The sequence below is a fragment of the Chelon labrosus genome (genome assembly GCF_963514085.1).
Source record: "Chelon labrosus genome assembly, chromosome: 17".
In the NCBI taxonomy this organism is placed as follows: Eukaryota; Metazoa; Chordata; class Actinopteri; order Mugiliformes; family Mugilidae; genus Chelon; species Chelon labrosus.
This window is the reverse complement of record NC_140350.1, coordinates 11,663,536-11,675,590: the sequence shown is the minus strand read 5'-3', so window position 1 is coordinate 11,675,590 and position 12,055 is coordinate 11,663,536. Positions and strand designations below refer to the sequence as shown.

At 44.9% G+C, this 12,055-nt stretch overlaps 1 protein-coding gene across 1 annotated transcript; it reads left to right on the top strand.

The window, feature by feature from the left end:
• Window positions 1-870: 870 nt before the first annotated feature.
• Window positions 871-8,517, top strand: fhdc3 (FH2 domain containing 3; the record flags this gene model as incomplete). Its single annotated transcript, XM_084564285.1, has 11 exons — window positions 871-1,212; window positions 1,476-1,537; window positions 3,773-3,875; window positions 4,195-4,280; window positions 4,427-4,527; window positions 4,634-4,704; window positions 4,871-4,978; window positions 5,956-6,026; window positions 6,192-6,309; window positions 6,422-6,586; window positions 7,255-8,517. 11 exons carry the CDS (start codon window positions 871-873, stop codon window positions 8,281-8,283), a joined length of 2,256 nt encoding a protein of 751 aa, XP_084420411.1. The 3' UTR covers window positions 8,284-8,517.
• Window positions 8,518-12,055: the final 3,538 nt, after the last annotated feature.

Sequence of the window (12,055 nt, the reverse complement as noted above, 5' to 3'; positions counted from 1 at the left end):
TGCTCTATGTGCTGAATGATTTGTCAAGCCAGGAGCGGTTTATAGGTCTGTGATAAGTGACAGCTAGTATCTGTTCAAAAACTGTGAAATTAAGGATGGCGCGTGTATTGAGAGTCGTACAGACGTAGAATAACAACAGTGAGTACTTTGTCTTAGTCGTTTGTGGCAGCATTAATATTCGGCGGACGAATTAACCTCTACTTCTTTGTGTAACCACATTTAACTCCCGTTAAGTTGCCTGATAAGTCTACAGCTCGCCTTTTCGACAGTAAATTGCGGGTAATGACTGTAAACGGGTTAGGAACAAACAAGACAGTAAAGTATACATCTACATCAGTGTTGGTGGCTGACATCTTTGCCGAATGTAATTTCAATTTGTTATTATTTAAGTGACATGATAATATGTTTTTTCCTTAAATAGCGAGTTTTCGGAATGAAGTCTGGTGTAATGTGGAGGAACCTTAATTGTTGTATTTGTGAAACAAATGTTGTGATATTCTATGGTTCCAGGAAGTAAAAATGTCTAATGGTACCGTGTTGACAAACCAGTCTCTGCTTATATAATTTCCCAGTTTAAATGACTAAAACATGAACTTGATAAATGCAGTTTTATCGGTCTTCTTTGTGATATTTTGCTTCCTCCCCAATATCATTTTTTTTTCACCCCGTGAAATAGTACAAAATTCTTTTCTGTTTTTCTGTCTCTTCAGATCTGAGTGGTCAGCAGCAGGATTATTCCGCCCATCATCTTGTTGAGAGTTGCAGATGGAGGGAGTGCTGATTTTAAAATCAGCTTCACCTCAAGACTCTCCTCCTCCTTTGGATGCTCGGGAAGATTCGGATCTCCAAGCATCTCCTGTACCTCCGGCCATGCATGTTACAGCTGGGCCTCCGCCACCACCACCGCCTCCTCCTCCGCCTCCTCCTCCTCCTCCACCGCCACCACCACCTCCTCCTCCAGATCTTCCTCCCCCTCCTTTTGGTTCTCGTAATTTCCAAAGACGTTCCATGAAAAAGCTGAACTGGGACACCCTTCCCAGCCAGCGTGTCCTGGGCAAACTGAACGTGTGGACGTCTAAGCGGCCTCAGAGGGACCTGGTACTGGATATTCGGAGCATGGAGGAGTTGTTCAGTCATGTAGACAAACGGGCCTCGCTGCCCAGGATCATGAAGAAGTGTGATGGCGTGGACCTCTTTTCACAGGAGCCTCAGGTAAATAGCTAGCATTAAAAAAAAATTCCAGTAACTGATGCAGACGTTGGGCATGTTAACACAGAATGCACAAGTAAGGGAAGTAACGAACACACAGGTAGGAAGTGATTTTTTTTAAAAGGTTCCATGCTTATGCCATCAGTGAGGAACTGCTGAAGTGAAAGGGAGAATTTTAGCTTCCCCAAATGTCAAATATGGACTTGTCTCTTGGTCTGAATATTCACTGTAGAGATATTAACGATCCTTGTTTCTTTTTTCTTTAGGTCACGATTCTTGACTCCAAAAGGAGCATGAATATTGGGATCTTCCTGAGACATTTCAAGAGGTAATGATGCCGCAGATGTAAAAATCTAAAAAAAGATATTGGTGAAAAAATAAAGGTGTAAAGAAATTAGTGAGATATTGTGAAAAAACATGGTTGTGATAGGACACACAATAAGGGCTACATGAACTCCAAGAGAAATAACTATAGTGAGCAGATGTCAGAACAGAGGTCTGATGACGTGCAGAAGTATGGATCTTGATTCGTGACTCACTTCCACTGCGTTAATCGTTACCCAACCAGCCGGCTCTTTATCTCAGTCGACCATATGCAAATAAATGGAAATGTCTTCATCATTTCAAAATGTTAATAGTCGGAACATTGCGAGCATGACATTTGTTTTAGCAGTCATGACTTAATTTATTAATGTGAACACACACCGATCAGGCTTAACATTATGACCACCTTCCTATTATTGTGTAGGTCTCCCTTGCGGCTCCAAAACAGTTGTGAGTCATCAGAGAATGGACATGGGCCTTCTAAGGGTGTCCTGTGGTGTCTGGCAACAGATTGTTGATAATGGGGGCTTTTGGGTCCTATGGGTCAAGGGGAGGGTCCTCTGTGGATCAGGCTTGTTCCAGTGCATCCCACAGATCCTTGATCGGTTTGGGATCTAGTGAATTTGGCAGCCAGGTCAACACCTTGTGCTGTTTTTCATGTTTTTTGTGTTGTTCCTGAACCGCTTTGTGACCGCTGTGTGTGTGCCTGTGTCAGGCTGCATCCTGCTGGGGATGGCTGCTGCCATCAAAGAGTGTCCTAGCTATGGGGTGGGGGTGCCTGGTCCGGTCCAGGTGGGTGCTACATGTCTAAGTAACATCCAGATGAATGAATGCCGCCAGGTCCAAAAGTTTCCCAGCAGAACATTGTATTGTCACAAGATGGTCAATGTTATTCACTTGTCAGTGGTCATAATGTTATGCCTGGTAGGTGTCCTGCACCTGGTGCCGGGATTTTGGCTATTTTGTGTCTTACATTTTTGCTGCATCATTTTAAAGTTGGGGAGTTGCTATAATTCTCTGCCATTTGACATGATCTTCAAGGAGGTAACCATAAGCTATCTGCTGATGACTTACCCTCTGGTGGCAAACCACAACATTAGGTTAAGAGACAACCTCTACGACGGCACAGTTTACACTCACTTAACACTTTAAAACTACTACAATGCCTTTGCTTGACAAACGCAACTTGCTCTCACACAACTGCATGCAACAAGGCACGCTCAAACATGATTGGTCAATACTATATGTACAGAATCCAGAAAGCTTCTGGTAGTGAAATCCCACACCTGGCTGAAAGAGTCTGCATATTTACAGTATATGCAGGTATCTGTTTACAGATATAAATGTGGAAAATGAGACAGGTCAGGAGTTCTCATTGACTTCATAATATGATTAAATAGTCTTTTTTTTTTATTACAACAATAATGGTAGTGATAAAAAAGGGAAATTCTAATGTTTTATTGTATATTATAAAGTGTATTAACTCATATTCACACGACAGCCAGTTCTTGTGTCTGCACAGTATCAAGATGATGTTCACTCAGCTCTCACTTTGAATACCAAATTCACTCTGTCTGCAGCTAAGTACTGTAATGGTGTCTGCTTTAGTCAAACTGAAATTGTGTGGCTTTCAGTATTCTATTGGGTTCATAATGCTTGTGTGAATGCATTTGGACACGTCACTTAAATGCCAGTTTTATAAATGTGACGTGTTACATTGAATATTGCAACAGGCAGCTTCTTATTTCTGTCTGTAGACAGACCGACACAGTTTTTTGGAGAAAGTTGCTGCATAAAGTTATGAATTAAAACAGAATCAGTTTCTTTACATGTGTCATCAATTGCAGCAGAGGTCATCATAGCTTAAACATCAAAAAATAAAATAAAAATGACTTGTCAACCTGCAGCTGTTTAATGACTATGAGTTTGTAACTAGGCTATGCTGTTTAGCTGCCACCTCTTGAGCATTAGTTGCACCGTGGTGGTTTACGACCTGGTGTGATCAATGTTCTGCAGCAGCAACTTAAATTTAAAAAAAAAAAAAAAAAAAAAACTTATAGATAAAAATGATTTCTGCCTCAAACAAGGTTTTTCACAATGTTTTGGAATGAATGGAAATCAGTGGCAGCTTGGAAAAAGCAAAAACATAAGTAGCATGACTTATAACACAGCTAATGATATCACTTAAATGCAGCACTGGTACCTCTTTGTTACTGTTGCTCTTTGTCTCCCTCTGCAGGCCTGTGACAGAAATAGTGCAGGACATCCGTCAAGGAAACTGGCTCAGATTTGGAGCGGGCAAACTCAAAGAGCTTTGTAAACTGCTTCCAGAGGAAACTGAGGTAACTATGCTTTGCTTCTTATTGTTTGGTCCTGATCCTCTTAGCTGTTTTGGACTAAGAACTACCAGACCATTTTTCCTTTTAGAATACTGTATAGGTACATGTTGTATTTTTCTCGGTTAGAAAGTAAATGTAGTCACTGACTTTTTGATGTTAATCAATTTGCTTTAACTATTATAAAAGTATTTCCAATAAGTTTACTTATGTTGATTCTTGCAAATACGCTGCGTGACCCAATAACAACCTTTGTCCTAATATATAGAAGAGAAAATATAAATGTAGTCACTGGTTGTTGAGACATACTCTTGCCAATGCGCAGGTGAAGCACCTGCTTTCGTTCAGCGGGAACCGCTCTCTGTTGCCTGAGGCCGACCAGTTCATGGTGCAGCTGGTCAAAGTGCCGGGGTGAGTTGTCCAAACGTGTTCTCGTTGCTCACACATTTATTTACTGTCAGTTAAAGAAATGTTCTGTAGAAATGTCGCCTTACGCAGACATCTCTAGAGGCTACAGCTGATGCAGTGCTTAGCTGTTGTTTGCGTCTGCGTCTTAGCTATGGGGAGCTCCTGAAAACGATGGTGCTGAGGGAGGAATTCTTTCCTCTTATGGAGGAGGTGAAGAACTCTGTTGCTGTCTTGACCAAAGCAGCTAATGGTAACATTTCACACTCATTCATTCATCAGCTTTGCACCACCCAAGTCTCATTTGATGCTTACATTCATTTTCTTTGCCAACATCTCTTTGTCTTCTTTCCATGTAGAGCTACTGGACTGTGACGACCTCCACTCAGTCATTCGGCTCGTATTAAAGGCCGGGAATTACATGAACGCTGTTGGTATTTTTCTTTTAGAATTATGTTTTGCCATTACTTGCGCTAATGTATTATATCTCATGCATTTGAGGCATTTGAGGCATTCACAGGCCTTAAGGGTGGCTTTTATGCAGCATTCACTATCCTGATGAATGGAAAAAGTAATTAAAGTGATTCATTCTTCAGGGTGGCTACAGCGCCAATGCCATCGGCTTCAGGATGACCTCTCTGCTCAAGCTCGCAGACACCAAGGCCAACAAACCCGGCATGAACCTCATGCACTACGTCGCAAAGGTGAGGAGGAGCCTTGAGGTGGACCTGGGGCGGATTCTAGGGGCCCATGATTGAGGGGGGCCCAGAGAGGCCCCTAATGATGATGAAATTATAATACAGAAAAAATAATGACACTAAGTTATTAACTAACATATATTCACAAATGTTTTATTTTCAATGTCCTGGTAACAATAACTGTATTTGTTTTGGAAACATCAACGCCTGCAGGGCCCCCCCTTCCCCCCTCTATTTATGTAAAATGGTTCAGTCCGACTGGGTCAGCTGCAGGTAGCGCACCGGCGGTTTGTCACACAGCGCCACAGCGGGCAAGGAGGAGGAGACGGCAGTATGCCTCAAAAATCAGGCAGCCAAAAAAGAAAAGAAAAGAAATTAAGAGAGGAGAAGGAGTTGAAGGCTCGACAATATGTCACCCAGTATTTAAAAAAAAAAAAAAAGGTGGGTTTGTTAGTTGTGGTATATTAACTTTGTCCCTGTCTGTGGTCTATAAGCTAGCTCACTTTTCTCACCATGTTAGCTCAAGAAAACTCTGGATTTTTACATTTTACTGCTATAATAGTTAAATAATCAATCCAGTCAAACATTTATCAAGCTGTTCTTATTCAATAATAGTTGATCTCCCCTCTGTCAAAATGATGCCTCATTCTGAACAGAGTCAAGTGCACCAGCAGCTGCAGCAGCAGCAGCTGTCTGTCAGCCCCCAACTTCCCCTGCCCCTGAACCAGCCCCAGTATGTAAAATAGCATCAAAAAATTTCGCCGCTGTGTTGGGGGGCCCTGTAAAGATTCTTTTCATGGGGCCCAAAATCCCTAGCGGCGCCCCTGGGTGGACGGTAGCTCGCTGGGGATCTGCGAAATCAGCTAAACTAAGACAGCTGGAGTCAGAGTTGAGGAGTTACACTAGTAGGCTCACTGTTAAGCAACTGACTCATCCTCCAGCTCTATATCTATTCCTCACGCTTTATTATTTCTTCTTGACAGCAAGCCGAGGACATCGATGCTGAGTTGCTGACATTTCCCAGCCAGCTCGATCACATTGGCATGGCATCCAGGTGACTAACATTAGTACACTGGCTAGTCTCTTTGGTTATTTAATAGAACAGGTTTTTGTTCACCAAGAGCAGCCGCAAATATTCAGTTGCATCCGTTTCAGTCTGATGCTGAACGTTTTTGGTGCGATGAACAATTTTATACTGACAAATGTGTAAACGTTACAGAATCTGTAAAGAGGAGGTAATCGCAGACTTTGAGAAGGAAGTCAAAAAGGTCAAGGAAGTGAAATTGTACAGCAGCAGACAGCCTGGCATCTTACAACAGATGGAGACATTTTTCCTGGTAAAGTCTCCCCTTGTTATTTGACCTTCGCTCCGCAAAAGCACAAACGGAGCTTGCGGATGCTTTTGTGCAGTTTTGGAATCCGTCTTCTTGTGCGTTTCTCTTTTGTCAGAGGGCTGACGCCAAGATTGCACACCTGGAGTCCTCTCTCCGGGAGCTATCTGCCGTGAGCAGTGCCGTCGCTGAGTACTTCTGTGAAGACCCAGCCACCTTCAAACTAGAGGAGTGCTGCTCCATCTTTAACTCATTCTGCAAGAGGTTTGACACGGCTGTACGGGTAAGAATAGAAACAATTCACTGTACTATTCAGATGGGTTATGTTATATACACCGATCAGGCATAACATTATGACCATCTTCCTAATAGTGTGTAGGTCTCCCTTGTGCCTCCAAAACAGTTGGGACTCATCAGAGAACGGACACGGGCCTTCTGAGGGTGTCCTGTGGTGTCTGGCAACAGAATGTTGTTAGTGGGGGCCTTTGGGTCCTATGGGTTGAGGGGAGGGGCCTCTGTGGATCATCCCACAGATCCTTGATCAGTTTGGGATCTAGTGAATTTGGAGGCCAGGTCAACACCTTGTGCTGTTCTTCATGTTTTTTGAGTTGAGTTGTTCATTTTTGGGTGTATGTCTGTGTCAGGCTGCGTCCTGCTGGGGAGTGTCATTGCTATGGGGTGGAGGTGTCTGGTCTGGTCTAAGTGGGTGCTACATGTCTAAGTAATATCCACCTGAATGCCAGGTTCAGAGGTTTCCCAGCAGAACACTGAATTGTCAGAAGATGGTCAATGTTGCTGTCAGTGGTCATAATGTTTTGCCTGATCGGTGTATATAGGGAAGAAACATCACCATGAAATGTAATGTTTTAATGTTGAGAGCGTGACTACATCTTAAAGTGCTCTGTCTTTATTCTGCGGTGTTGAATCTGTCCTTTCTTTACTTGGCTGTAGGAGAACAAAGAGCGAGAAGAAGCGGAGCAGAGGCGCAAGCGGAAGGAGAGCATGCGCATGGCCGCTAAACGCCGCTCCACAGTATCGGGACCGGGACCCGAGCCCGCCGGTGACCCCTCGTGCCTGGAGTCGGCCCTGACCAACTTTCTCTCCACAGTGCCAGAGGGTCTTTCCAGGTGCAGGAAGAGCTTACTGCCCGCCATCGAAGGATCGCCCTCTGCCGTAGAAAAAAATAACAAAACGCCCCGCGCTAGCCAAGAAAGTCCAGAGAAGAAACAACTAAAGCTACAGAAAGAGGACGGACAAGCAGCGAAACTGGAAAACGAAGAGGCTGAGAGGATGCGGGAAGTGACTCGGAAGGTGCTTCACTACCAAAAGAACAAAAGTTGTGTTGACGGAACTCCTCGTCGTTCGGAGAGAGAACAAGACAAACCTGCTACCCCAAGTACCCCTCAGCCCAGAACTAGAGACTTCTTTTTTGCCAACAATGGGGACGTGGGCTCCCCATGGACTATCCTGAGCCCTTTGACCTGCTCCCAGGGCAACAACTCCCGGCGAAACAGACAAGCACACAAACAGAGACTATCACTGCCACCTGGGGACGAGCTCGAAGACGGAGTCTGGGAACGAGAAAGGGGCAGTAATGCTCCCAAGTCTGATCAGGATGGTGCAGCATCTCCATCTGGGGGTTCTGCGTCTCTTCCAGAGTGCCCCGCGCAGAGAGCTTTGTCGCATGGCCCGGTCGTCAGGTCTATTTCCATGGATGAAACCAGCCGATCTCCTGCAGCCGCCTTCCGACTGGGAGACTTGTTCCAGAGAGGTACATCTCAAAGGTCATACTCCTCTGGGTCAAGGACAGAAAAAATGAGAGGAGACGGAACCACGGTCTGCTCGTTGCTTGACAGCGAGGCGGGGAATCGTGCGGACGGCCAAGTGAGCTCCTCTGGATTTATATCCTTCTTCAGACGCATCGGAGGCAGGAACAAAGGTGCTGGTGATGTGGAAGAGCAAAAGGATGCCAATACTTGATCACAGTTTTTATTTAGAGACAGAGACTAACGTTTGTCTTTGTTTGTGTGTTTGAGTCTGTTTAAATTTGTTTGTCCTTTTTTTAACGTTGCGGTTTTGCCCTTCGGCGGTAACAAGGCAAATGTGGACTTGCTTTGAACTGCGAAGGTTTTGATTTTTGGGAGTCGACCCGCTTTTAAAAGTCACAGCAGCTTTCTTTCTTTTTGTCTTTTTGTACGCAATAAAGGGTGACATTTTACCTTTTTACATTTGTGCTTGCAATATTGATTGTGCGCTTTTAACATTTCGCCGTTATTTGATGCTTTTCGGGTTGTTCCTGATGTTTTCTGCCTCTGGCACGAAATCCTCGGGGGTCTTGCTGTGACTGTTTCCTCAGTGACGCCTTGCTCAGTTTCCAGCACTTGCCTTTGACTACATCTAAGAAGCAAGCAAATTTGATATGTATACTTTTAAGTACAGTATATCCACATAGATTTAAAACTTGCTGGTGATGCCCCCATGCCACCCTGGTGTCTCTGCGGTCGGTAGCTGAGATGCAGGACAAAAAGAGAGACATTCATCTGTGTTACTTGGGAAACAGGATTTGTTTCCAGTCATTTCATTTGACCTCTCACTGTCATGATACTCTCTTGAACAAACTGCTTACTACAGGCTCCTTTCTGACTGTTGTCCTCAGTTGTCCTCCCACGTCCATCCCTCCCACTGTTGAGAGCTCAATGGGGGCATTTGCAGTTCCTTGGTCTTTCAGGACTGGGGGCAAAGCGGACAAAGATGGAAAGAGGGTGTTTCAGAAAGATGTGGGCAGTGTTTTGAATTTGGACTACTTAATTAAAGTGAAAATATTTTTATCCTAGCTATAAGCCTTTTTCCTCACGGCCGGAGACAAAATCCCAAAGCGCGGCCTTGTTAATGAGCTCTTTGAAGTAAAACAAGACCTCCACAGTACAAGCGGCCATTGTGGTAGAACGGGCGAGTGCAGCTGTCCCCCCCCAGATTTATGCCAGTCTTTGCTCCCTGGTTCCTCTCGTCTATCTTTTTCTATTTCCTCTTCTGCTGCCAGACTCCCAGATGTCCTCTGACACTTTGTGTCCAAGAGACAGACGCTCAGCAGATACCCGCAAAACTGGAGGCAAACACCAGCTCCAAATGGGACCCATCCTGGGTGTAAAGACCACTCAGCTGCCCGTGTGAAGATTTCAGGATGCATCACAGGATGGAAGTAGAATGGAAGCAGCGGGATTCTCTGAGAGCTCTAAATAATTTATACGCTCATTATTATAACAAATCTCCATGCAAATGTCAAACTGCACAAGGTGTTGAAATAATTACATCTTGTATGCAAAAGGTCAAAGGTCTCCTTCACTGCGACATCGTGCAAAAAACACAAACCGCTTCAGTTCAGTGTGACCATGCACACACACGCACACACGCACACACACACAGCTCCACCAACTTGGTAGTAGTCCAACAAACAAACATGTACATGAGGCGAACATTTATCCCACGGGATATGAATGAACTTGTCTCGTAAATATCCTGTAATAGTTTAGGCCGTATTAAAATGACAAATGGCCGCATCTGTAAGATCCCACGGGGCAGACCTAACTGGGAATATAACTAAATGTGACCTGCGGCCTTAAAGCAGACTGTGGGAAGAGCAGTAACAACACAAGACGTGTTTTGCCTTACTTCAGGCTAAAATACTTTCTTGCGTGTCAAAGCATGCGCTGTGCTTCCTGTAAACTATCTAACTGGTTGTGCAACGTCGTATCTACAGCTAGAATTAGATTAGGTGTGTCTGTGGGTAGAGGATGCAGGACATAGGCTGCGTTCAGACTGCCAGCCAAAATCCGATTTTTAGCCCATTCAGATTTGAATCGGATCTCGATTTTGAAGTCTGAACAGTGACAGATCACATGAAATCCGATTTTTGCCAAACGGTTGCAAACCACATCCAGAGGTAGTTTCATATCGCATTCGTATCGGATATGGACAGATGCGTCTCAGTCTGAACAGCTCCCAACACTCAGATGGGTTTTGACTGTCCGTGACGTCACTTACGCGACGCCAGGCCAGAACCAATGCGCCAGACCGCGTGCCTATTTCCGTTGTGGAGGAGCCACGTTACGGCCACGGACAGTGATATTACAGCTATCACAATGGAGGAGGACTTTGAAAACAATTCGCCTTGGACAGAGGAAGAAACTGCATGCCTTATAAATCTTTACACTGACGTGACGTACATCCATCGTGTTGTTTGTTGTTGTTTTGCTTGTCGCTGTCGCAATTATATGACGTCTGACAAATACATGTGCTGAATGACGCTTCCGCTCGTTGCTACAGCAACCTATCAGACCGGTGAAGAATGTGGCCCAGTCTGAACAGAACCATATCCGATTTGGACACTTGCTAAAGGCAGTGTGAACAGTCAGCCCTAAAAATCGGATATGAGAAGGAATCAGATTTGAATCAGATCCGTCTGCAGTCTGAACGCAGCCATAGAGCTGTCGCTTCTGATGAGGCAGCTGATCCCTGGGCGGCTCCCTCTCCCTCTGTCTCTCTCCACCCTTCTCCCCTGGTTGATTGAACTCACCTGCGTCCCATCTGCAGGTCTCTCTCTCTGCCTTTCAGATTTGTTGGGTTTTCTAGTTTGAGCCTAAATCAATCTCTCCCCAATCTTCAGTGCAATTTAGCACCTGCCTCAGCTGCAGCTGCAGCTGCCCACGGATTCTGCCATCTCCGAACATTTTCATCCTCGTGTGTGAGTCTTTTTCTTTTTTGTTAAACTGTTCAGTCATCAGGCTGTGTGCAAGTGTCTGGTACCAGGTGGATGTGGCTGAAAATATCCTGCGAGAGTTTGACCTCTGGCTTTCAGATGCTCCTGTATGTCCCACGGTTGGCTTGTATAGGCTACCAGTTATTTTTTTATATATAATTTTTGACATATTTTGACAAGACATAAACTCTTTTGAGCTCATAGGAACATCCAGCAATAAGGGTCGATTTTATTTCCAACCAGCAGGGGGAGCCAGTCTCCACAATTTCCTCTCTCCAAATCCACTTTCACCACTTTCTCCACCCTTTCCTCTTCTTCCTTCCCTCATATTATACCGATTAACCTGTTTTTCCCCGACACTGGGTCCAGTTTATAATAAATACTTTATCTGCAGGAAGGAGAGTCCGTGAATGCATCTATTCTGCATGCACGCCCTCTAGACCCAGCTTTGTCCTCAGATGATTTACGCCCTGTGAGAGGTGGGAAATGTTACATACTTGTGGATATAATTGTCGTGCCTGAAGTTGGTCAGTTGTGCCTGCGTTCCGAGCATTGCAACGACAGGAGTGAACCTGCTGTGCACACCAGCCCGTCTGCTGGAGCTCGGAGACGACTCACTCCTCCGCAGTCACGCCGCAGCCCGCCGTCTCCTCCACAGTAGCAGTCATCATGTGGCTGCCAGGATTCCTCACATGTTTGAAGGTGGCTGGAGTCACTTGATGGCTCTGTCGCAATTATACTTCTCCCTGCTGTTAAACTGTCGCGTGTGTAGCCAACAGAGCTGAACAAACTGTGTTTAAACTTGTGAGACCATTGTGCGCCTTCGCTTTGCACTGTAAGTACAGGGGGACTCAAAACCGCCGCACTTCAGAAGCTGGAATCTGGAAACTGTTTTTCTCCGTAATGACTGCGAGATATTACGTGCACACAGTTTTTTTTTTTTTTTCATTTGGAGCATTATGAAAGACATTAGTCGGTGTATGCCACTTGGTATGC